The following is a 25,952-nucleotide window of genomic DNA, read 5'->3' on the forward strand; positions in this document are numbered from 1 at the left end:
CTCTCTTGTTTCTATGTTTTGCTAGGAATGACTTTGTTATAAACTTTTCCCATCAAGTCTATTATTGTGCTCTTTCTATGATATGTTTATGATGATCAAGTGAGAGATTTATTCAAAGTTCTTCACTCTACCTTACCTCTTTCGTTCCTGATTATGCATCGTTACATATTAGATTGTTATATGTTTGATATTATATTTTATTACTGTCCGATCTATTTCTAGCTAAGTATACAACTTATGTTTAAGGTTGTCGTTATATTTCTTGTTTCTTTATTTATGTATCGAGTCAATATAGCTTTCCTCTTAAATAAAAAAAAAAAAGTGTAATCCTTTTCATGTTTTAATTTTTTATTTTTGGTTAAATCCTTTTTAAGTATAGTACAAATTGTCCTCCTGCTGATTTGCACGGAAAAAGTAGTGTCCTTCTTGGACCACTTAAATTAAGACAAAATTAAATTACAACACAAGGGGAAAGAAAAAGGAAGGCAAAGTAATTAGTGGGGCTCTTTATAGACCCATCAATCTAAGGCAAGATATTAGGAGTGATATAGGATTTATACTTTTTTTTTCTTGAAAGTTGAAAAAAGCTATTTAACTTTCTTAAGTCTTTATGATCTCGAGGCACAATTAATGAGAAGAAATATGTGACAAGTTTTTCTAAACCCATGAACTATAGAATTTCTTTTTGTTGGAAATGTAGATACCTAACCTTTTAGGCCTCATAAATTCTTTACAATGGAAGAGCAGCATTAACTAGTTAACATTCAAAGTACCCACAACTACCAATCAACTAGTTGTCCATAAGACCTAATCAAGAGGGACCATCACTATCAAAACAACTGAGCATAGTTAGGTGCATCAAAGCATTTTGTGAAGTACATTTTATGACATTATAATAGCATTTAACAATAGGAAGGATGAAGTCCTCCTCCTTTTTATGTTGCATGACTTCCAATTAATTTTTCAAACTTCTGTGGCATTTTGGAAAGTATATAATATGATCCATGTAAGAATTTTATCCATGTGGGGGTTTGGGCAGCTCTAGCAGCTATCTGCAAAGCATTCAATGCTCTATTTAATGTGCTAATGGCATTGTCCCTTTTTATGGGTTTATATCAGATCAAAACCATTAAATGAGGACCCCAAAAGCTAAATTTTCAAGTCAAGGTCTTTTCTCTCCTTCCTGTGACCCTGTTAGATTAATTATGGGCTAAATAAACAACTGATCCTCTTAAAAGTTAAATTATAATTGATTTAAACTAGATACAACACAATCACCACCAGTCTGTCAAGCAAGTATATTTTTTTAGATTAATTTTAAGATTCTCTAGTTAAGTGCTACTCACTTGTCCTTCTCATCCTCTTTTTCCAAGATTTGGAGCTGTTGGTATCATGGTATGTTCTCCTTAGCTTGTTATATTTGAACCATTGCTTGTCTCTTGTGCTCCTTATTATCCATCTCAGGAAGCAATTCAAATGCATTTTGATAAATCTACAACAATGTCTACAGTTTTCTTCTTTTGGGCCCCCTCTTAATCTTCTCTTCTGAGTTGAGTGGTTCCTCCAAGTGTTTGATTAGACTGCACCTCTGCAGAGAGTGGTAGTCATGGAGCATTGAAGCAGATGGTTGATTAGTAGAGGAAGAAGGCAAGAAAGGGAGTGGAGGAGGAGAAGATGCCCACTGTTTGGTTTGCTCTCAAGAAATCCCTCCACTGCAAGTGTGAGCCTTCTGATGTCCATGACCCAAAAGCTGGGAAGCAGCTGAGCTCCATCTCCACAAAGAGAACAGCCAGGTCAGGCTGCTCCAGATCCATAGCCAACCTCAAAGATGTCATCCATGGGAGCAAGAGGCACCTTGAGAAGCCACCAAGCTGCAGCCCAAGGTCCATTGGGAGCAGTGAGTTCCTCAACCCCATCACCCATGAGGTGATCCTTAGCAACTCCAGGTGTGAGCTCAAGATCACTGGCTTTGGGGGTTGCCATGAGGGTGAGCCAGAGATGGATTCCACCTATGTGGGCACTCTTAGGCCTGGTACTCCTGGCCCAGGATGGCACCATGCTCTGCAACACAACCCTCCTCTTAAACCACCACCACCAAGCAATGCCTTCCTAAGGAAATCTCCTAGCTTGTTTGCTGAGAGAGAAAGCCGTGGCTTTGGGAGCTCCTCTCTCTCTAATGGTGGTGTTCACCATCATGTCTCCTCAAGACACAGGGCTTCGTATGATGCAACCTCTCATAGATCCTCTGCAACTCTGAGCTGCCACAAGTGTGGAGAACAATTTGGGAAGTGGGAAGCTTTGGAAGCGCATCATCTCTCTAAGCATGCAGGTAATGCTCATAAATCCTCAAAAAAGTTTTAAGCTTTCTTTGTTGTGTTTGTTTGATATCTTCTCTAATTTAGCTATCACCTCTGTAGTTACTGAGCTTGTTGAGGGAGACTCCTCAAGAAAGATAGTTGAAATTATATGTAGAACGAGTTGGTTGAAGTCTGAGAGCAGTTGTGGGAGAATTGAGAGGGTGTTAAAAGTCCATAACACACAAAGAACTCTTACGAGGTTCGAAGAATACCGTGAAATGGTGAAGATTAAAGCTAGTAAACTACCGAAGAAGCATCCTCGCTGTCTAGCAGATGGCAATGAACTATTGAGGTTCCATGGCACCACCGTTGCTTGTTCTCTAGGCATGAATGGTTCTTCAAGCCTATGCACATTGGATAAGTGCAATGTTTGCAGGATTGTAAGATACGGGTTGTCTATAAAGAAGGAAGTGAAGGGAGGAGTAGGTGTTTTTACTACTTCCACCAGTGGAAGAGCATTCGAATCTATCGAAATATACGAAGATGATCCTTCGATAAGGAAAGCATTGCTGGTTTGCAGAGTGATTGCAGGGAGAGTCCACAAGCCACTAGATAACTTCCAAGAATTATCAGGGCAATCGGGTTTCGATTCACTGGCAGGAAAAGTGGGACTATACTCTAACATTGAGGAGCTATACCTGCTCAATCCAAGAGCTCTACTACCATGCTTTGTGGTAATCTGTAAGCCTTGAAGCAAACTACATCACCTCTTTTACTTGTTTGTTAACTTTTGTGTCAACTTTTGTTGAATTTTGTCGATAGTTCCCAATTATCGATTGCAGTCTCAATCTCTATGACCCAAATTGTTGAGTGACTTCATGTGTATCCCACAAGCCTTATCAGCAACTGCTTCTGTCACATATAACTGTATCTCCTTGCCAGCCCCATCCACAATTAATGTCTTGTCTCTTGCTTGGTGCAAGCAATTTAGAAGACAAATGGAGTAAATTCTGCAACTGTTTCATGTCTCTAAGGTGCAATCTCTTACAACATAGGATGTTTACGTTGCCTGATAGTTCAACTTCAATGGCAAATGAACTTGTCTTCAGTTTACAATCCAAACACATCCAGTTGGTGGTGAAGAATTTAGTTACAGGAATGATGCCATGTTGTTTGTGAAGTCCTTATCTTAGACAAGAAAAGCATTGTTCTATCTGAATGAGCCTTGCTGTAATATTGGTGCTATTCTACCATGGCTCTAACTTTGAATACTATTGCTCAGCCAAAGAACCCGTGACCTAAACTATGTTGGACTGAATCAGAAGTGGTCCCCTTCCCCATGAGATCCTCTACTGTCTGTCTGTCTTTATGGATACTCCTGTACATATAACAGGTGGCCCATTTATGCAAAACATAAAAGGTCTTACTACGTCTCTGTAATTCTTAGTTTACCTATTGGATATGTATATGAATAGCCTGTCTATATTTCAGACAAACTTCAAGTAAGAACAACATGGGAGGAATTTTGAGAGTAATGGGTCATTTCTGTTGCGATTTTAATGTGCGAACGGATTGCGGTCCCTATTTTTCAGCACAAATGCAGACAAAGAAAGGGTTAATGGCAATGTGGGTCAGAATCCCCTGCTCCTATTAATTCAGTAATGGGATAGTTTGCAACATATATTTTGATTTTAGTACCAGGATAGTTCTTGAATGTTATCTGAGGAAGAATATCTATTGGTGCAGACTAATTTTCACTATCCCTAACACAAATAAAGAAGATAAGGAATGGTGGACAACATTTGCAAGATCAGTAAGAAAACTGAGTGTAATATGGTTGCAGAAATGTAATGCGAAATTTTTATCAAAGAACAAGGTTTTCATTAGAATTAATCTGGGTGTGGCATTTCAGATTTATTCACCAATAAAACTTACCAAAATGTACTGAAATCTAATATTTTCAAGTGAGTTATGTGAACAAAAACGAATTCACTTGAAACATATAAAGTTTCCATTAAACTTTGAGGAGATAGCAAGTTATTTGTTACTACAGAACTTAGATCTAAGTAGAGCTAATAAAACATTACCAGAACTGACATATCCTATATCTTCATAGAACAAAATCAAGATTGACCTCACAGGAACAGGAACATATTTTGACATCTTATAAGTTTTAACTAAAACTCAATTTAAGTCATCTGCTAAAGCATTCAGTTCTTGCTCTGCAAAATAACAGTATATTCCAGTATCAGGAGATGTAAAGTTTAGGATAGGATATATTTCAGTATCTTTTTGTACACATAGATTTAATAAATGAAGATCCTCTAAAGTCCATAGGTTGTTCTGTTCCAGGTACATCAAATGCTATAAATGTTTGCCAGATAGAAGAAGATCCTGAGCACTAAATGAACTTCCTTGTATATAAATGATGCTACCATTCACAAGGTTCTCACATCATTGAAGATCTTTGTTTCTGAACTTCTGAAGTTGCTCTTAATTGGTAGCTGGATATCTTCAGTCTACAAGTTTTTAATGAGGGATATTAATTCATGATAGTTTTGAGACATGAAAGTAATATACTATACTATACTGTGACAGTTAGGTCACTCTTGTCTCTTTTCAAGTAGATATCTGTCCTTGAGCTTTTAAAACTTCTTTGGATTCTAATACTCTTACCAATCCATGTTTCCACTGTGATTTTGGCTTATATATATTGTGTTAATTAATCAATTACTCTAAAAATTTAATCTATTAGAAAATAATAGTTTTTATATTTTACTTGAGATATTTTAATTAGCTTAGAAAGTGAATTTGACTTTAATGAGTGTAGATTTTATACTTGATATTCTAATATATTATTGACTAATTATTAATAGTTATTTAATACAGTACTAAAGTCAATTTTTCTGTCACTTTGATGGCATCCATTTCAATGGGATTAGCACCAATTGAGGATTAAATAGGACAAAGGAAGAGGATGTTCTTTTTCACAAATACATTGAATTTAATAGAAATTGTGTTCTTGAAAAATTGTTGCTCTAAGTGACTGACCTTCTTTACCTCTGGGAGGAGACCTGGATCTTCTTGATTGCTACTATCTTCTTCTTTTTATTTATTTTAATTCTTGAAGAGAGAGCCCATGGGCAATTGCTACTATCCAAGTTGAGTAGTAGTTATATGATATAAGACAAGTGTTCTAATTACTGCTCTGGACCATGTTGGAAGTACACCAAATGGCAATGGTCCAGTCATTTTGTTGGTATTCTTCCAATAAATTAAATTAGGTGTGACCCAAAATTTGGGACTATGAGCCAATGGTTATAAATATTATCATCTCTCTCTCTCTCTCTCTCACTCTCACTCTCCTTCTCCAATTATTTTAAAATATAGTTTTCAAATAAAACAAATGGCATTTTTTTTTAAATTTGGGAATCTTAAAAACACTCAGTTTATTATTATTTTAATTCTTTAATCATATTCTAGGTTGATTTTATCCTAACATTATTTAATAGAATAGAGAATATTTCGTTACTCCTAAAATTAAAAAAAATTTAAAAATCAAAAACATTCTTTTGTTTGACTTTAAAATATAGTTCAGTATTTAATTTTATCATAACCTTAAAAAAAAATATTTGCATCAGTTTTTATATAACTCGTTGATATGATAATTGATAGTTAACAAACCTAACGCTCTTTCGAGAGGTTTCTCTTGTTTATTCTACCTTATCATTCTAAGTTTTAATCAAGCATTAGTAGCAGATAGAGGACAAAGATCTATTTGTTTAATTTTTCTTGTTCAATAATAAGAAGACATGTTTCATCCAATGAAAATTCTAAATTCTAGGATACTAATGAATACATTTAAGAAAAAGAAGAAAAGAAGTAGTAGTTATAATATCAACTAAAGAATTCATCATATAAAATAGACTCTAGTGGTCAAAATTGTCATACATGGATAGGTGAAGTTGTGGTCAGGAATCAGTATCTTGTCAAACCAATGGAGCAAAGCAAAAGATATAGCATCTCATATCCTCAACCTTTCCAAGTTCTTTGAACAGAAAAGAATGGAGAGAGTTTAATTGGTAATCTACTCTTTAACTATTCTGCAGACATATAAAGATAACCTTTTGATGAGAAGGAACTTGGATCTTTGTTTCAGGTGCAATGCACTGTGAGTTAATGCCATTGAATTGAAGAATGTTTCTATGCTATGCCCTAGAGTTTGACAATTAATAGACCCATAAGTGGAGTTTAGGACTTTTCCATTGTTTTGAACATTAGGTGCTATAAAATTCCTTTTTCTTTAAACTAAGTCAAATAATTGGTTACAACTTGATATACTATCTGAAAAAACTTTAAAACTTAAACGCCGTATGTATTTAAATCCTAGGCAATGATTTCAACTATTTATTTAAATAAATATGTGGAATAAATATCAAAGAGTAAAACAAAGATGAATACCAAGATTTTTATATGGAAAAACTCAAACATAAAAAAAAATTATGGATTAAAACTAATTACTAAACTTGTAGCAATTGCAAGACTAACTTACAAAACAACCCGTCAATCCCCACAGTTTTTTTTTTCACTCAGTCTTGCTCGTTAGAACCCACGATTTACTGCTTCCCGTGATTTATCTCCAATCTCAATAGCTCTCGAGATTGGTCATTCTTTTAGATAATTCTTAAGACGAAAGTCTTGGTGCATTGAAAAAGAGACGAACCTTATTAGTGGAAAAATGTTATAACTCTGAAAACTCCTTTTCAAAAGCAATCACGAACCTTTCAAGAGTTATGGCATCCCAACTCTTATATAAGTTAACAAATAAAGCCAAATCTAAGTCAAAACAGAACTCTTGGAACTTCAAAAATTTGTATGTTACGTGGGCGCGTCCGAATGCGACTCGAGTGCGTTCAATTGGCCAAACATTATCTCTATATGTGTGAACACTTGAATTCGCGTTCAAACCTGGTGTGAACACGGTAATTTATCTTCTCTAAAACTTGAAAACTTTCAGTCCAAATCTTATTATAACTTGTAGATATGCTCTCGAATACGTGTAAAAATACTTAGATTATTTTATACACATTTGTCAACATTAAAAGTCAAACACAATGAAAAAAAGAAATTCGGCTACAACCCTAGGTAGAAAGCTACACTAAATTTTAACAAGGAAAAAGATATCAAGTGCAATACTCAAGCACAACTGAGGACAATAATCCTAAAACAAGCCTCTTACTTGGCCAAGTAAGAGTAGATATTTTAGTAGATAATTATAAAGGTTTCTAAAGTCATAAATTGTTGGAAAAAATCAAATGGGACAAGTACATTCACTAAAGTAGTATAATATGGGCTCTTATCCATCTCTAATTGATTAATTGGGCCATCTAATCAACAACAAGATAAAGACCAAGTTCACCTAATTATATGCACTAGAGAATGGAATAAAGACACTGTGGCTAAAGTCTAAACAAGGTAAGGCTGATGGATGCCATGCCATCTCTTCTAAGCCAAAATTACTTAAAATCTAAAATAAGAAGAGAAGAATTAGTCTTCAAAGAGATATCTATCCACTGCTCAAAATCCTCCTACAAGTTCATCCAGGATAAATTCTTTAAAAGTCCAGACCCTACCACTTAAAAAGATAAGTCTTCTTGGTTACTCATTGTGGGTGATGAGTAGGGGTTCATTAAATTAGAACGAATCTGATCACTATCTTTTGTCATCAAATAAAAGAACAAATTGTACAAATTTTCCTTTTAATATTATAACTTTACCACTTTATAACTTTATGGTTTCACATAATATCTCATTACCTTCTTAAAATATGTCTTGAAAGAAAAGGTTGTTTAGGGTTCAAGTAGAATAATATAATAACTAAATTGTGAAAATATAGGGTTTGGAATGTAACTATCCAAGCTGAGCTAAGGACTGCTTGTAATGCTTCAAAGGACACGCGGAACAGCGGACCGCGTCACAGAGATTATCTGGAAGGCTGGATCTGATCCAACGGCGGATGTTTAATCAAATAGTCAACTCGGTTGGAGCTGGCAGGTAAAGTTGAAATCGTTCTGAGCCGTCCGATCGGGATCGGTCGTCGGACAGTGGCTCCCGTACCCACGTCAGCCAGCCTAATAGGAGCGAAGATGCTACTCGCCACGTGTCCCTCGTGCATGTCGCCTCGTGTGACTCGACGATCCAGCACGCGCGATAGCTCGCCGTGGGAGACGCCGTTAGGTGGGGCGCTCTGGCCGTTGAAATTTCGAACGCGGGATCGTTGACTGCTGGTCACGTGATACTTGACGCCATTAGTCCGTACTGTTGCTTCCCTATAAAGATACGTCCCCGAAAAGTTTCGCTCCACCGTCGAGTAGTGTCCATAAGCAGATAAGAGAGAGAAAGAGAGAGAGAAGGAGAGAGACAAAGGGGAGAGTTTTTGATCGATTTGATGATTCCTTAGAGGTAAAATTTGATTGATTTAGTGCTATTCCTTGTGAAAATTTGGTACTAAATTGCTGTTCTTAATTTTTTTCTCTGAAATTTATTTTGATCTTTGCGCTTAGGAGGTGAGTATGAGGTGGAAATAGTGGGGTTTTAGGAGATTTCTTTTTTGATGTTCTTGCTGCTTGTTTTGCATAGTTAACTCTATTTACTATTACTGTTTGCTTATTCTTCTTTTTTTTCTTCAGAAAATTAGTGCGTGGCTTCTTGAAATAGTTGAGGGATTGATGTGGAATTCATTGTGCATGATTTCATTACAAAGAGTTTTTTTGATGATGATACTAAGACAAAAGAAATAGTCCATATATTCTTTCTTCTGGAGCAGTTTTTTCCCCCTTTTACTAAGTCTATCTAGGAAATGTTCATAGAGAAAAAAATAACTTGGGTTGCAAGATGTGTGTTTGTTATTAGAACTGGGAGTGCTTTTCTCTTCAGAATTTTTGTAAATGGTTTACTTGTGCAAAAAGAAAAAGGAAGAAAAAGAAAAAAAAAGATTGACTTTATAATCGAAATGGAAATGGAATTGACTTTATAATCGAAATATCCCCATTAACATATCCACTTTGTGTCTATTTTGTTGGCAGAAAAATGATGAATCACACCTAGAGAAACCTTTTTTGAGAGGGATATGCTTCTCTTTATTCTTTGTAACCAAGCATGTGGTAGCCATAGTGAAGTAATCTTTAATTTACGATAGGAAGTGCTGAACGAAGCTTTAAGAATATTTTACTCGAAAAGTCCACGAAATCTTGAAGTGAAGCATTTAGTGATATTAATTGGTGGGTCTTTAAATATCAAGTCATTTCTGTTGAAGCAAATGAGTATAAGTCTAACTTATGATGTCTTAAGACTTATTTTCAGCTGTTGGTACCTTCTTTCAGGTGATGTATTCCGTAACTATATATCATTAAGGGTTAATAATTTACTCAACTCTGCTTTCAGTGCATGAAATCTAGTCTACTACTTTTTTTTTAATCATTAAAGAATTAGTCATATAAGGTTTCAGATGGAGCTATTATTTCAGCATGAAATATATCCTCTTGGTTTATTAGGATGTACCAGGTTGCATACTTATACATGGACTTATCCGTCATGATCTTCTGTAAGGCTCAGTCATTTTCTTAAGTATATGAAGCACACATTGTGATGCATAAGTATATGTATACTAATTCAGTTTTAAGCATGGTCTTAAACCTTGAAGTCAGTGAGTTTTTATTCCTTCTCTCAGCAATTATTCCAGGAAATTATGGTGTATTCTTCATGCAGCAATGGGCCTATCTATTGACAGTCTGCTACTAGTTTATTATCTTGTCTGACATCCTGTTTTTCTCGGACATACAGAAACTACACAACTTGATGAATAACTGATGATCATTCATTACCATGAACTTGCACCAGTTCTTCAACTATGGATTGACTGGTCCTCAGGTGTCCTGTGAATTTCTTTCTGCATGCTCTGAATGGTCAGTGAGCTCAGATAAGTTTGTAGGCAACTCCCCTGATCACTCCCTCCATTCCAGACATCTTCAGTGGGATAATTCATCTCCTCTTAGCAACAGTTTGGAACTGCACGGTTCCAGAGAAACCATCTCAGTGGCCTGTCATCCCCGATACTCTCCTCTGGATACCAACAGCTCTCTTCCGGAAAGTATCATGAGGGTGAAGCATACTCTAGAAGAGATTGAGACTGTTCTAATGGCCCCTGACACTGGTGACGAGACACCTAGAAGTAATACTGACTTGAACAAAGCCAGCGATGGTCGGCTTACAAAGCGGGCTTTGAGCTTCGAGACACGCCAGGAGTCACCCACTTCCAGCAAATTTCCGACGACATGCGCTGGAGTTCATCCTGAGAAACGCCGAAGAGGGATGAGGGAGGATCCACAGAACAATGTGAGGCAGCTGCTAATAAAGTGTGCAGAGGCTTTGTCCGAGGACAATATAAATGAGTTTGAAATGCTCGTGGAGGAAGCTCGCAGTGCCGTTTCCATCAGCGGAGATCCCGTCCAGCGTGTCGGCACTTATTTGATAGAAGGATTAGTAGCGAGGCATAGGTCATCTGGTGCCAGAATTTGCCGCGCGCTTGGGTGCCAGGAGCCTGGGAGCAACGAGCTCCTGTCATACAGGAGAATCTTATATGATATCTGCCCATACTTCAAGTTTGGTTACATGGCAGCCAATGGAGCGATTGCTGAAGCTTTGAGAAATGAGGACAGGATCCACATTATAGATTTCCAGATATCTCAAGGGACCCAATGGATCACCCTGATACAAGCATTAGCTGCAAGGCCTAAAGGTCCGCCGCATGTCCGGATCACAGGGATTGATGATCGGACGGCGGAATATGATACTCGTGGAGAAGGCTTGCAATTTGTGGGGAGAATGCTGTCTGATATGTCTGAGAAATTCAACATACCTCTCGAGTTCAACGGCCTGCCGGTGAACGGGCCTCAGGTCACACGAGAAATGCTCGATATTAGGCCCGGGGAAGCAGTCGCGGTGAACTTTGCTCTCCAGCTGCACCACACGCCGGATGAGAGTGTGGACGTGGACAACCCCCGGGATGGATTGCTGCGGATGGTAAAGGGGCTGTGTCCAAAAGTGACTACCTTGGTGGAGCATGAGTCCAACACAAACACAGCCCCATTCTTGCCGAGATTTATGGAGACGATGGATTACTACTCCGGGATGTTCGAATCGATCGACGTGACATTACCGAGGGAGAGCAAGGAGAGGATAAACGTGGAGATGCATTGCCTGGCGAAGGACATGGTGAACATCATCGCCTGCGAAGGGAAGGAGAGGGTGGAGCGGCATGAGCTCCTGGGGAAGTGGAGAGCAAGGCTGAGCATGGCGGGTTTCAAGCCGTACCCGCTTAGCTCGTACGTGAATTCGGTGATAAAGAAGCTGCTTGGATATTACTCTGATAACTACACATTAGTGGAGAAGGATGGGGCAATATTACTAGGTTGGAAGAACAGGAACCTGATCTCAGCTTCTGCATGGTACTGACACTAGTAGGCAAAAACCCCATTAGGATGCAGGCAAAGAACAGCTTGAATATTTTTTTAATTTCTTGTATGACCATGTATGTGAATGCTGCCGAGCTGGAATAGATATCTGAATAGGTTTTATTCACAGAGTGCTTATAGCATGGTGATGATGATTATAATAAAAATGGTTGGATTCTTAATCTCAGCTTGTGGATTGTGAGCTCTTCCATGGCTTGGTGTAGATTTTATCCCATTGTGTTTGCTAGCAAAATGTGGCCTACGAGCTTTAACAGTTTAATGAATATGGGTGAATTTTAACTATGGCAACAAGTATTTTAAAGTAACGGACAAGTTATACCCTTGCTTGATCCTTCGTATATCTCCATCTCCAAAAACTACTTTTCAGGGGTATTTGTGACATTTTGAGCAATTGCTCTGCAGGTATCTCTTTGCTCCGCAGATATCGGCAGGCACCCCACCTGTTACGTTTCTAGAACTGCCTATCGCCAGTGTAGGTGGTGGCGACGCAGTCGACAGAAACCAGCATACCAAGTTGTCAGAGTAAAATATAGAAAAGAAAAAAAAAATCCCAAAAAGCAAATGTGCCTATCTGGTATATTATACATAAACCGTCATAGTAGAAATTTTGTCTTAACTTTGTATTATAAACATTTGATAAGAATAAAATCGTAAGACGTAGAGAGAGGAAAAAAGAAAGAAAGAAGGGGATATTATTTTATCTACTGATTAGTACTTGTGAATCTCGAGGGGCATTCGTATAGTTTGGGAAAGCTAATCCTTCGCTCTATATTAATATTTCTGAATTGATATATATATATATATATTTGATTATAGAGTAAACATAAATTATAGTTTAAATTTAAGTAAATAAATATGATAAAAAAAGTTCAACGTCAATAGAAGAGTATCTATATCGAATAGTAGAAATCACAAGGAGGAAAACATGCACTGAGGTGAAATCACAACTAGTAATCTATTATCTTGGTTAGCCGAAGCATTGCAGCAAAGTCCTCTCGAGAAGAAGGCTACCACAAGACACCCCCAAAAAAGAAGAAAACGAAAGCAATGCTGGAAAAGGAGCGGCATCTCGAAGGGTCTGCAGAAACTTGCCAAAAATAGGACTGGTTTTACGTCCCACCAAAACCCTAAACCCTCACATCTGGCATCGGGAAGAACGTGGAACGGAACGGAAGAACTCACTCACCTCCTTCGTCATCGACAGCGGCGGCGCCGAGGAGAAGCATCGGCGGCGATAGGCTGAGTGCCGCCGCTCGCCGAAGCGCCGTCACTTGCTCCACAGAGAAGACGCAGACCCCGCGCACGTAGAGCTTATCCTGGACCACCGGCGAGTTCACCAGCACCTGAAGCAGCTGCTGCCGGCTCAACCGGTTCAGACCATTGATCGCCGGCTCGGACGTTCCAATGACCGGAGCGAACCAGGCCGAGCAAACCGGCATGGTCTGGAGAGCGGTGACCTGCGCCTCCAAGAAACGGATGTACTTGCTCGCGTCCTCCAGCATTGTTGCCGTGTCCTTCTTCTTCTCCCACGGCATCAACCCCTCGAGGATCCGAGTACGATCGCTAATATTCTTCCGCCTCCGCCGCGAGATCTCGCTCGCCGGTCTGAACCGCTTCTGGGAGGGCTCTATAAGAGAGATCGGATCCCCAGCTACTGGAGGTTGATAAGGCGAGCTATCCATCGGATCCGGGGCTTGTTCGAGGGATCGGAGGGCAGGGAGGTGGTGGAATCCTGGGGATTCGATCATAAGAGGGATCTGGACTCCGTTCTCGCTCGAGAAGGGCTCAATCTTGGGGGATTTGAGCTCGAGGGTTGGATCCATGGGAGCAGGGGCGTTAAGGTTATTCACAGGGTAGCTCGAAGCGAGATAGCCCGGCGGAAGCGAAGGAAGGAGGCCGATCTGGGACGACGGAGAACCACCGCAGTCGGCAAAGTGGAACGGTAAGGGTCCGGAGAGACCTACCGGGTAGGAGAGGGAAGGAGAGACGAGGAAACGAGGCATCGGATTCTCTTTCTCCATTGGAGGCCGAAGAGGAGGAGGAGGAGTAGATCAAGAGTAAGAAGCGAGGCGGCGTATATATATATGCATCTGAAATACACAGGGGACGCGTGTATGGAATTTATTGATTGGAGTTCTCATGCGCGAACGTACGACCTTTTATACCGTTTCGCATGCCGGGACCCACATATTGCACGGGTAAACGATCGTCTGCTTCCCAGGAGCATGAGTTTTTTTTCATATATTTAAGCTGGCAGGTTTGATTAAATGAAAAAAAATTACATCTAATCAGAGCCTTTAATGTAACCTGATTGTAGATAAACCCTGCATGTATTTATGGAGACAATCCTATCCTGGATATCGGGTGACGGCACCGCCAGTGCGGCTACTGGTCGACCCCGTACGTGGACCTTGGCGATTCTGGAAAAATCTGGACCGTTTGATTAGAGCACTAATTGATCGGACGGCTGAAGTTCGAGATAAAGGCTGGCACGTGCTCTTCGCTCGTGTGAGGTGTCAGGGAGCAACCGGTGAAAGTGACGTTTCTGGAGACGTCCACAGGGTCATTCCTGAGGGCCGGGGCGATGAGCATTCTTTTTCCCTATTATTACGACAACGCCATTCACTACAATTCTTAGCCAAAAACTCAAGACGTTGAAGCCTTTTGAAATAGAGATCGTTGTGGCATTCTAGTTATTTCGAGGAAAAGTTTGGTACTTTTTAAACGTCCGTGAGCGCCTAAAAATTGGCGGGTTTTATTGAGCCTAGGATTTGGGCTGAATCCTAGCGGACCGACCTGAACTGGCCCAGTCTCCTTATCATCTCCCACTTCTAGTCTTCTACCACCCCAATCGAAGCTTGGAAGGCTGGAAAGCCATGGCGGTGCTAGGGTTCCATCTACTTCTCCACCTCGGATCCTCTCGCTCGAGCATCTCTTGCTCCTCTGTTCTTCCATCGTCGACGGTATGCGTTCTTCTTCAATTCCCTCATATGTGGATCTATATTTGGTTCAAATTTCGCTAATTCGAAGCTTCTCCAGTGCTCGCAGAACGGAAGGAATGGTGATACCTATCGCTCGAGCCACCGATCGTTGTAAGTAATACTTTGAGTCAAATCGAATGGTTTTCTGAGTCAGACGTCGTTGTAGGTGTTAAGATTTAGTTGAATTGCCGTGATATGTGTTTTAGGATATTGAAGAAATCGAGAAGAAAAGAACACCATTTATGGAAGAAGAGGGAGTCGACCGGGTCTGGGCAGAAAGCCCTCAATCTTGTTAATATAGTAAGATATTATAAATGAATCATCTTTCGTATGTTCTGCTATGATATGCAATAAACTGTTATCTGTTGACTAAGAAGAGTTCCAAGACATTGGCCTATCCTTCTACGATAGTTCTTGAAAGCATTTTCTACTAGGTATCAAGACTTCCAAATGAGAAAGATGTCATCTATGGAACATTGGATAAGTGGACTGCGTGGGAGACTGAATTTCCTGTTATTGCTGCAGCAAAAGCTTTAGAAATTTTGAGAAGACGAGGTCAATGGTTACGAATCATTCAGGTATGGTTTTATAAGTAGTTTACTAGATTTGTGTAATGTGGTTTTTTTTTGTGACAGTCATGAAATGGATTAGGGATATATAGAAAAGTAAATCCAGTCCGTGAGTAATTTAAATACAAGTAATCACATCAATTGGCTACCAGTTCTGGTGGATGAAATGAAGCTACTTTTGGAGCCTCATCTATATACCTCTACTCTGCCACTATATAGAGTAGGCAGTCTATTAATGATAAGATTCCAATCCATATGGACTTTACTCTTATACTGTGGGTGAATTACTTTAATTATGAGCTATGAAGAGTCAAGTATTTGAGTGAAAATCCCAAGTGTTACAATATTTTCTCGTGCCGAAACTTATGTACTTCTATTTTGATCACATGAATGGGCATCAATATCCAAGACATAGTGAAGCTCAAAAACCTTCTCAACTGAAGGGTAAACAAAGTATCAGCATACTCATCCAGAAAAGATAATTGTACTGGAGAAAATCTTTATTACTTGAGAACAGTCATATAGATAAGAAAACACCATTTTTTCCTTGCATCAAATGGATATGAGAGTTTGGGCCCACTAGAGAGAAACTGACATGCGACAAGAGGTGAGTTCATCTTTGAATATTTTGAGATGTAAATAGGCAAAGTATTGGGAAATCAATTAAAATTCCTTTGTATGAAGAACATGCATCAACACCTATGGTTGTTTTGGCACTTGTAGCATTTCTTTCAAATACGGGGTATGGCTCATGTTGTTGTTTTCATGATACAAGAGCTTGCTGAAGCTACTGCAACTTACATGAACCTGCACAATTTTTTTTGGTTTCTTTTTGCATGTTAGTTTCGTACCTCCAACTCTGATAAACCATGAAGTATTGGAGGAAAAGTGGAATTTTCTGTATTTATGATGCATTTTGACCTATGATGGAATGGCACATTTGGAGCACTGATAATTCTGGTGGATCTTTTCTGAATGTTTCCAGGTAACCAAGTGGTTGTTGAGCAAAGGCCAGGTACTCACGATGGGAACATATGATACCTTGCTACTGGCATTTAACATGGATGGAAGACTAGATGAGGCTGAGTCTATTTGGAATATGATTATAGAGACCCACACACGTTCAGTTTCAAAAAGGTTATTTTCTCGGATGATCTCCATCTATGATCATCATCATCTTCCGGATAAGATTTTGGAGGTAATGATCATCAATTGGATGCATTCAAAGAATAATTAACTGTTTATAATTTATGCTCTCTGTACAGCTTACAAATAGTGCTTTTGGAAGTTAACCTTCATACTGTCTTATATAATGGTTTCACTGTGCATCTATTTTTATCTCAAGTTAAATATTCTTCAGTACATGATATTGCTTAGGGTAATTAATAAAATAAACCTCAAATCTTTTTCTAGTGGAATGATGGGGGCTAAAAGGCCAATTGAATCGGATGGCACTAATTTTTTTTCTGATAAATGGTAGGTATTTGCTGACATGGAGGAATTAGGGGTGAATCCTGATGAGGATACTGCTAGAAGGATTGGAAGAGCATTTGCAAAACTAGGGCAGGAGGACAAACAAAAGCTGGTGCTAAAAAAGTACCTTAAAAAGTGGAAGTACATTTACTTCAATGGGGAACGAGTCCGTGTGCGGACAGAAGAACATTGGGTTCAATAGTCATATTAACCGATACATTGGATAATCAATTAATCCATCAATAACTGAAGATCACTAGGTATTGCACTGTTTATGGGATATACTTCTCGATTTCCAATTTGGACTTAGGTTGGAAAACCATAGCAGTTCAAAGAGGGTTTGTGATTTTACCAGTGATGCACAAAAGATTATGACCTACCTGCGAGCTATTTCACGAGATGAATCAACTATGCATCAAGGGAATACAAGTGGCTCATTAGCAATCTTTAGCTGACAGGAACATCGGCCTTCATTGCTCTGAAAATGTTTATGGTCACTGCAATAGGAGCTGCCATGGTGGTTCTAGGTCCGTGCTACTATGGTATGTGCTTTTACGACACCGAGCAGTCGATCTTTGATCTCCTGGAGGTTATCATAATGAGGCTAAGTTTGCTATTGTCGCAGATTTAGACTAGCATTTGGGAATCTATTAGACTTGTAAACTTCTAGGTTGGTGGGAATTTCTTTATAGGGCCATGCTTATATTTGCTATGCTATGCGCTTCCATTATGTATAGTGCATGATGCTGTTAAGCCAGATGTATTTTTGGTTCACTAACCTTCCATTTTCTTTTTCTTGGTCTTGTTGCTATAATTGTAAGTACTTGTCTTATCCTTAGAGATCGAACTCACCAAGTATTTTGGCAGTATCGCGTGGGATAACATTAATTTGAGTCGCTCTATTTGATATATTGAATACCGCGGTGTCTTACAATTACATCATTTTTAAAGGTTTAAATGTGATTCTTCTTATAAAATATATTGTAAACTGCTCTTAGAGAGTGTTAGCTAGGGGTGTAACGAAGCAGAGCTCTTTTCGAGGTTCAGTTGAAATGAATTGCTCGATAAGTAGATTTAAGTTGACAGTCCCTCCCGCATCCTCTTCCCCTCCTCCACCACTTAAAAATTTGCTTTACTATCTCCCGTCGCCGCAATTGCTCTGCTACTGCCTATTACCTACCTATCGGTGGCTGTTGGGTCACAGTTTTTGGTGATGGTTATTTGATCATTTTGCAGCTTGAAGTTTTGTCGCTTCAGATCCATTTAAGATCGAAAAGAAACTTAAGTTTGCTTGTTTGTTTGTTATGATTGAACGAGTTAGATGTACTTTATTCCGATCTTGTGTGCCCGTAGAGTTTGATACTTGTTTTTTCTTATACTCAACTTAAATCAAACTTGAATTGAATTCCTCTATGCTTAATAAAATCAAAATAAACATTTAATTAGATTAAAAAGTAATGAACTTGGCCTTAATTGAGCTTGTTTCAAAATTAATTTCGATGATAAAGCTTGATTGGTCTCAGATATGAGCGAGCTCAAGACGACTTACAGAAGTTTTTGAAGGTCATTTCTTGGTAAGAAAAATTGTTTTTTAAAAAGAGAAGCTATAATTCAGTAACTTCCTTGCTCTAAAAACAAATGTTAAACTTTGTTTACAGCCACTTATCAGATGTATAATAAGAAAAACAAAACAAAATAAAAGCACTTTTGTACAGAAGGATAATTAATTACTGGATTACCAACTAAAATCCTATTAATTTACACCACATGAAGGCCTTAGAACAAGAAAGACATTGGAGTAAATGGTGGCGTCATCCCGGTGACTCCAAAATTCCTGAAGACAAAAAAATAATTAAAAAAAAAACTAAGTATCAAATATATTTCTTTTCTAGATATTAAGATAAGTTTGGTTTAATTCCCACCAAAAAAAGAGTATATATATATAAGAATTGACCTGGAATCCTCGTGATTCGTGCGAGGAAGACCGCCTCCACCCGTCGACCTCCTCCTCGTCTTACCTGGTCCGCCGCCGCTGCTCCCCTTCACCTCCGCCACAGTCGCCGCCAGGGCGGTGTTCTCGGAGATCGCCTCCAGCGACGGCTTCCACGATTCCGCCCCCGTGTGAGACGCCCTCCGCCGCCTCGAGGACGTGTTCCCCGTCCGCGATTCCGGCGCCGCCTCGCGCGACGGCGACGTCGAAGACAGCGGATCCGGCCGGCCGGATCTCCGGCCCCAAGGTATGAATTCGGGAAGCCTCATACCCTCTTCGATCTCCGGCCCCAAGGTATGAATTAGCGAGAGATTACTTCATCTTGGTTCGCTTCTGTGAAGTAGAAAACTCCATCTTGCTTCACGATTTTTATAGTCATCTCCTCGTCGGTCAGATCACTCCTACAATGACCAATTTACCCCTGCTCGCATAATTTTTTTTTAAAAAATCCAACTAATTCATTATATTTTATGGAACAATAAAATATTAATACATATATATAATAAATATACATCAGCATGATAAATTATATTTATAGTCCGTAGAAATAATCGTTATTTAAAAAAAAAATTAATTAAATTATATGTCGAATTTAAAGATGCTTATTAAATCTAAAGTTTAAAAAGTTAAATAAATTTTTTAATGCATCTAAAATAATACCCAACTTGCCAAGTGGACACAAAGAAAATAGTTGGTAGGTGGCCTTAATTTGCTCCATTTTCACATTTGGCATAAGGGAAATTCAATTGATAAAGCTCTTTGGTAGTGCAATGCTGACATCTCTCACAGGGGTAATATTGTAATTTGCTGTGAATTGAACTGTGTATTATTAACCAAATTGGGATTATATATTGCATTAATTTGAAGACATGACCATAAGTTTCTCATGGGTGTGAGGGAGATATAAACTTCCTTTAGTAGCTCTTTGGTTTCTTATTGGTTGATACCTAAGATTTTTCTTTTTTCTTTAAAGCTATTTTGTTTCTATGCAAGCATATATAAAGACCTAAGGAATGGCAATGACTAAGTTTACTTTTTGCCAATAATGGACATCAATGAGTAGAAAATTTTGAATCACTCCAAAAAGATTCACTTTCTTCTAGAAACCTTGTATTCTACTATACTAGTGAAGTTAGAGTTTTTGACCAAACTACCCCTCAAATTTATTGTCAAATAGGATCTAATTTAGACTAGTCTTAATAAAAACGCTAAAATAACCAGTATTTTATCTCTAAATAAAAATGCTAATCAAGTTTAGCGTTTTATATACATAATTTTTTTAACTTAATCTTTCAGCAGTTAAGAAAAAAAAAGAACTCATTTTTATTAGGGATACAGTAAATTAGTTCTTATTTAGTAATAAGTTTGAGAGATAGTCTATTTTAGTAAAACAATAAAAAAGAGGGCTAGTTTGGTCAAAAACTTGCGTAAGTTAGGCGACTCTCATGTCCTAATCTAGTTTGGATGGATTTCCTCCTAACTTAAAGTTCTATCTCGGCTAAAAGCTTAAGCTAATCGAGAACGATGAAAGAGAAATTTGAATCTCTCCCATAAACATTAAGATTGAGGTCATATTAATTAGAAATTACACCATTGGCTGGAAACTTATAATTAGGAATTTCCTTTTAATATATTATAGATAGTTTTATAGTATGTAAGAAAGAGTGATCTTGTCTTTGAAAATAATTTTATTTTCAAGTCATGGGACTAAAAATTAATTTGTATTTATTGCGAGTTTATTGCCTGAATTAAAAAGGAATTAAACTAATAAATGTGAATAATTCAATAAGTTTTGACACTAATAAATGTGAATATGCTTAGCTCTTCAACAATCTCATATTTAAGTATATACTCTTCTCAAACACTTAATTAACGACACTTTTATTTCTAACTAACCGTTAAAACTCCATCAATTTAACTACCAAGGGACATAATTTTCACACTTATTTGTATATATTTGTTTGAGTTATGGGTATTTCATATCATTTTTCATATTATTAAGTTACTGAAAAAATTAATAAATTTTGTGGAATATATACACAAATATGAAATTTAGAAGGATGCACATGTAAATAAGGAATGTTAGAAGGGTAAAAAGGAATTTAAGTCTATTTTATTGGGATATGCCAATAATTATTATATTAGAATATATAACATACAAATTAATCGTTCTCTAGAGTAATTAATAAGTTAATATGATATCAGAGTCAGAGGTTATGTGTTTAAGTCTTATCATCCCCATCTTTACCTAAAACTATAAAATTTTACTCATTTAAATTAAATTCATTTCTTGGGCTTATCAAAATATCTCAGCCGAAAAATAAGAAGGGTATTAGAATATAAGATTTATTATGAAGCCGGTCAAAATAGACACCATTGATATCATATTTTCAGTGAGACAAATAATGCTACCCGTTGGTTAGCACGTTACAGTAAATATAGAGATTTTATTTTTTATTGGGATGGATCAGGGATGCCTAATTTCTAATTCATTTTAACTAGAGATGTACTTGAGATGAGCCAATCCCGGTGCTATTAGATTATATTTTGATCCACTTTTCAGTAAATAAAGGGGGCAGACTAAATTATTAAAGTCCACTTCATACTTTCATTAAAAAAAAAAAAAGTTGGTAAAGAAAATAAAAAGGCCCACTTTTATTAAGTTCTCTATGCATGCAATCATTCATTGATCCCTTTAATATTTTGTTCTCTTTCCCTCGTGTTCATAAGTTTTGAGTCAAAATATTATTTTCTTGATTCACTGGAAGAAGAAAAGGATCAAGTCGCTTTGCAAGTGGAAACATCAACATCTAGATATAGTGGCTGCATATTTGTTCCTCAAAATTGTAAAAATGTTAATTAGATTATACAATTGGATATCATTTCTTAAAAAAAAAAAACTATTTAAAACATGAATAAATTTATTTATAATCTAAATAAATGTATTTATAATTCGTCTAATGTATATAAATTTGTATATCTTGTGTCCGGTTTAATAAACGGGTCATATTCGTGTTTAGAATTTCTGACCCTTTGAATAAACAAATTATGTACATGCCTGTATTAACTTGTCATAATTGCTACGGGGGAAACATTTCATGCACGCCAACACCTTAATCGGATGCAGATATGCCACCTTCCTTTGAACTTCCACTCCTAACTATCATTTCAGTAAAGAATGCTTGTTCAGTTGCATTGCAGATGTAATTCATGGGTTCATATGTTGATACTGATTGTGCTTATTAAATTTTTAGTTATAAACAAGTTGTTCAGGTTATTATCGTGCTATAAATGAGTTAATTTATCATATACACATCGGCAGGTCGGGTGATAATTATCGTGTCATAAATGAGTTATCACATCATGAGATAATAAACACTAATACAATCTATTTATAATTCAGCTAATGTATATAAATTTGTATATCTTGTGTCACTTGATAGCGCATTTAATAAACGGGTCATATTCGTGTTGTATTAACCTGTCCTAATTGCTACGGGGGCAACATTTCATGCACGCCAACACCTTAATCGAATGCATTCGAATTGATCCAGGTATGCCAGTTTCCATTGAATTTCTACTCCTAACTACCACTTCAGTAAAAATACTTGTTCAGTGACATTGTAGATATAGTTGATATTGATTGTGCCTATTAAATTTTCAGTTATAAACAAGCTGTTCAGGTCATAATTAGATTATCGTGTTATAAACGAGTTAATTTATCATATACAGGCAGGTCGAGTAATAATTATCGTGTCATAAATGAGTTATCATATCATGAGATAATAAACACTAATACACTCTATTTAATGATCAGGTTAAGATAAATTGATCAGTTTATAACCAAATTTGATTAGACTAAATCCAAACTCATTTAAAACTTAGTTCATCATCTTATCTAGTTATTGGGTCGGGTCGCCCAAACGCAATTTCGTTTCTTGATTCGAGAATTTTAGAATCAAAAGAGAATTACTCCTAAGAAATTCTTCAAAGCCGTCGTCTCTCTTTCACCGCATCTGCCTCCCCATCGGTTTCTTCTCTCTGCGAGGTAGGCGTCTCCTCTCACCCTGCTGTTCCAATCTTTGCATCTCTTTGGATTCTTCTTTCTTCGCGCTTTCTTCCCGTTTTTTTTTTCTTGATCGGATTTGATGGAGATTTCGCGATCTTATCGAATCTTTGTACTATCTTTCATTTGTCTCCCTGCCTACCTCAAATTTTGATCCTTTGGATCTATTTGTTGCCTAATTAATTGTAAAAGCCTGTGCTTTAATATGAGAAGTTTAATCTGATTCCGCTTCTTGTGCGGATTCAATGTAATTGTTCCTATTACTAGGGTTATCTTTCTACTTGCGTTCTACCGCATATTGCTCTGAAGCTAAAAGTGGAATTTGATTATTTTTTGTGTGTGTGCAGCTAAAGGCCGACCATTTTAGTCACAGAAGAAAAATGTAAGTTTTATATTCTAAATTTATCTTTGAATTATCAGTATGACTTCTGCCCAAAAGAAGTTCTTCAGACTTGAGCTGGAATTGGTCATTTCTCGTGAATAATTTCTTGTTTGCATAATTGTATGGCCATTGCTAATAGTGATGCTTTCTTGTTTCTAGAAGGTTTAGGGGGATAATTTTCCTATATCCCCATCATTTATTCTCTATTTAATCACCCATAACCGTATGAGTTGTCTTAACTTTCTTGTGTGGATTGAAGATTTTTCTTTTAATCAAACACCCCCCCTTAAGATTTTGCTCCTATACTTTTAAAAATGAAAATGATGCTATTTGACTTTGATTTGATGAGTAAGATGTAAAATAGAACAAATTCTCCATTATTTGAACTTGTTCTGCTCCTTTCGTATCAGCAATAGCTCAATATCAATTATCAACTCTCTTGAAGAGAAGTCAGATTGGGAGAAACATGAGGCATATTCACTAATCTATTTTTTTCTTCAACACAGGGCAGACGAAGAGGTCAGTGATCAGAAGAAGTACTTCGAGGATTCCTCCAAACCTAAATGCATTAGGCCTTTACGTGCATATCAGGTAGCATATTTGCAACTACTACATCCTCCAGTACTTGATTTTTTTTTTTTCAATGCAGTTCACATAATGCATAAGCTCTAAAAGACATCTTGGAATGTGATATCACTGTGGTTCTGCATATTACTTTTGTTTCTTGTTAGTTACTGTAATTCTGATTTGCCGCCATCTTCAACTTTTGAGTTCAATTGTTATTTGATCTAAATAATTTTTGCAAGTACTTTGTGGTTATGTGCAGAGTGTACTCTAAGCAATTAAGTCATATGCTAGTTTTATGTTTTGGTAGTACAATCATCCACATCACCATCATTCAGGGCTTCATTCAACAATATAGGATAGTTAGCACAAAATGCATGAGGTAGTTCTAGAAGAATTGACAATTTTTAGGGAAGTTTTCATGCTAATATTGACCCTCCAAGGAGCACCAATCTTGAACAGAGTAGAATCAGATAAGAGATAGATGGGCATGTCATGAAATCTGTGAACTAGCTGACAGGTAGAGTTGTCAATATTTGTCGTTCTAGTGTTGGCTTGTTGGAATGCATATGAGACACCATGCCCCCATTTTATGCCTTGCTGTCTAGGTCTGACCTACAATTTAATCTAGTAAAATTTTGCTATCAAAGTAGCAACTTTTGGTATGTAGACTTGTGTGTTGGAAACTGCATATTAGATCCTGAGAGAAGAGAGATGTTACTAGCTGTTGAAACATTCAAACCATATGCGTTAGTTCACTGGAACCTTGTTTATCTAATGCCTCCTGTTGTCACAATTGAGAAGTATAGTACACCATGGAAGATATGCTGGCAGATAATGTTGTGACACCTAAGTGCAGCAGAAGGATTATCACACAAGTTCCAATCAGTGAATTATGCTTAATTTGTATATTTCCAGTTTCCATGACTACTGTTGCATGTAGCTTATTGACTCTTACTCCCTTGATGGTTGAAGAGATCATATGGCTTTCAAGACATGCTTGTATTCTTCTCTTTAATGATGAATATTTTGATATGTTATAATCTACTTGCATTTAAACATTCTTGACATGTAGAAGAGAAGTCAGAGATTTCTGTAGTGTACTATTCGAGCCAAAAATTGCTATATCCACTTCTTAAATACACCCTTTTCTGGTCGCGTGGTTTATCTAAATCTTAGAAATGATTGGCTATCAGGTGAACTAATGTTAACCTATTGAGTCCACCAAGTTGTTTTAACTTCAAAATTGATGTTTCTGATTCCATACTAATGTCATATACTCGCAATAGCAGTAAATAATTCTTTTGTTGAAATAGGCATGTGCAGAGAGAATCAAAGGAGATGAATCCGGCCACAAGCACTGTACAGGGCAGTACTTTGATTACTGGTCTTGTGTTGACACTTATGTAAGTATTGTTGGGACATCCTCGTTTAATGCATGTATCAATCTTGATTGCTAAATTTTCTTTACTGGTAATGCAGGTTGCCGATAAGCTTTTTGATAAACTGAAATGAGCTTTTTGGAGTAAATAGCTTCCCTCTCATCTATTATCGTTCATAATTCTTCATAATACGAGATTAAACATGCTGTTTTGCTTTTCACATGCATTTTAACTGCTGCTGGTTGGGCTTCTTTTCAGTGCATGTTGTTACAAGTTTTGCTAGCTCAAATAATAAAAGAACTGGAATTTTTATTATGCCACTCTACTGATAGCTGAGTTATTATTATAAATGATTGAAATGATAGTTGATTAAAGTCTTTTTGAATGCAAGATAATAAGTAGAATTTAATAGTAAATACAAAATATTGGAAAGGAGAGAGAAACTTCAAGCAATTATGATATTTTGAAGAATGCAGTGACAACTATGATATTTTAATAAAATTTTCTGGTGGTAATTATATTAAAATCCATCTTTTGATTTACTAAAAAGGGTTTTGATACTTTTGTGGATAAGACCCCGTCAAACCACTTATTTATTATCATGGGTTTATTGACATTCGCTGGAGAATATAGTTTAATTATTGTGAGATGAGTGAAGAGTCATGTCCGACATTAATTCAAAACTATTAGGTTTGCTCTGATTTGATTTCATCTA

The 25,952-nt window shown here is 37.2% G+C and overlaps 3 protein-coding genes and 2 long non-coding RNA genes across 7 annotated transcripts; 4 read left to right on the plus strand and 1 right to left on the minus strand.

Moving 5' to 3' along the window:
• Nucleotides 1-1,257: 1,257 nt before the first annotated feature.
• LOC140795881 (uncharacterized) lies at nucleotides 1,258-3,313 on the plus strand. 3 transcript variants are annotated; one of them, XM_073148656.1, is made up of 3 exons: nucleotides 1,258-1,395; nucleotides 1,595-2,329; nucleotides 2,418-3,313. In XM_073148656.1, the coding sequence occupies exons 2-3, from the start codon at nucleotides 1,675-1,677 to the stop codon at nucleotides 3,047-3,049; spliced, it is 1,287 nt and encodes a 428-aa protein (XP_073004757.1). In that variant the 5' UTR covers nucleotides 1,258-1,395; nucleotides 1,595-1,674; the 3' UTR covers nucleotides 3,050-3,313. The 3 variants fall into 3 exon arrangements, with proteins under 3 accessions (XP_073004757.1, XP_073004756.1, XP_073004755.1); XM_073148655.1 differs by having other exon boundaries at nucleotides 1,264-1,395; nucleotides 1,511-2,329; XM_073148654.1 differs by lacking the exon at nucleotides 1,258-1,395 and having other exon boundaries at nucleotides 1,422-2,329.
• A 5,345-nt stretch (nucleotides 3,314-8,658) lies between these two features.
• LOC140796100 (chitin-inducible gibberellin-responsive protein 1-like) lies at nucleotides 8,659-11,996 on the plus strand. The gene is made up of 2 exons (XM_073148969.1): nucleotides 8,659-8,759; nucleotides 10,140-11,996. Exon 2 carries the CDS (start codon nucleotides 10,182-10,184, stop codon nucleotides 11,808-11,810), a length of 1,629 nt encoding a protein of 542 aa, XP_073005070.1. The 5' UTR covers nucleotides 8,659-8,759; nucleotides 10,140-10,181; the 3' UTR covers nucleotides 11,811-11,996.
• Nucleotides 11,997-14,603: 2,607 nt separating this feature from the next.
• LOC140797032 (pentatricopeptide repeat-containing protein At4g18975, chloroplastic-like) lies at nucleotides 14,604-17,722 on the plus strand. The gene is made up of 6 exons (XM_073150300.1): nucleotides 14,604-14,793; nucleotides 14,870-14,922; nucleotides 15,018-15,111; nucleotides 15,246-15,389; nucleotides 16,366-16,578; nucleotides 16,861-17,722. The coding sequence occupies exons 1-6, from the start codon at nucleotides 14,707-14,709 to the stop codon at nucleotides 17,053-17,055; spliced, it is 786 nt and encodes a 261-aa protein (XP_073006401.1). The 5' UTR covers nucleotides 14,604-14,706; the 3' UTR covers nucleotides 17,056-17,722.
• Nucleotides 17,723-18,460: 738 nt separating this feature from the next.
• On the minus strand, nucleotides 18,461-19,187 carry LOC140797033 (uncharacterized). Its single transcript, XR_012110571.1, has 2 exons — nucleotides 18,808-19,187; nucleotides 18,461-18,687 (listed from the first exon to the last, which is right to left on the minus strand). It is a non-coding gene; the product is annotated as an uncharacterized lncRNA (long non-coding RNA).
• A 3,528-nt stretch (nucleotides 19,188-22,715) lies between these two features.
• Nucleotides 22,716-25,557, plus strand: LOC140795904 (uncharacterized). The gene is made up of 5 exons (XR_012110388.1): nucleotides 22,716-22,891; nucleotides 23,257-23,291; nucleotides 23,798-23,882; nucleotides 25,172-25,261; nucleotides 25,338-25,557. It is a non-coding gene; the product is annotated as an uncharacterized lncRNA (long non-coding RNA).
• Nucleotides 25,558-25,952: the final 395 nt, after the last annotated feature.

Source organism: Typha latifolia, chromosome 10, assembly GCF_019914945.1.
Source record: "Typha latifolia isolate L0001 chromosome 10, TyphaL0001v2, whole genome shotgun sequence".
NCBI classification, from domain to species: Eukaryota; Viridiplantae; Streptophyta; class Magnoliopsida; order Poales; family Typhaceae; genus Typha; species Typha latifolia.

What these genes read in the sequence shown, in the direction of transcription:
- LOC140795881 (XM_073148656.1), top strand. Translation starts at nt 1,675, where the DNA reads ATGCCCACTGTTTGGTTTGCTCTCAAGAAATCCCTCCACTGCAAGTGT. An exon ending in TCATCTCTCTAAGCATGCAG is followed by an intron (nt 2,330 to 2,417) that starts GTAATGCTCATA and finishes TCACCTCTGTAG; the next exon opens with TTACTGAGCTTGTTGAGGGA.
- LOC140796100 (XM_073148969.1), top strand. Translation starts at nt 10,182, where the DNA reads ATGAACTTGCACCAGTTCTTCAACTATGGATTGACTGGTCCTCAGGTG.
- LOC140797032 (XM_073150300.1), top strand. Translation starts at nt 14,707, where the DNA reads ATGGCGGTGCTAGGGTTCCATCTACTTCTCCACCTCGGATCCTCTCGC. An exon ending in CGCTCGAGCCACCGATCGTT is followed by an intron (nt 14,923 to 15,017) that starts GTAAGTAATACT and finishes TATGTGTTTTAG; the next exon opens with GATATTGAAGAAATCGAGAA. An exon ending in CCCTCAATCTTGTTAATATA is followed by an intron (nt 15,112 to 15,245) that starts GTAAGATATTAT and finishes ATTTTCTACTAG; the next exon opens with GTATCAAGACTTCCAAATGA.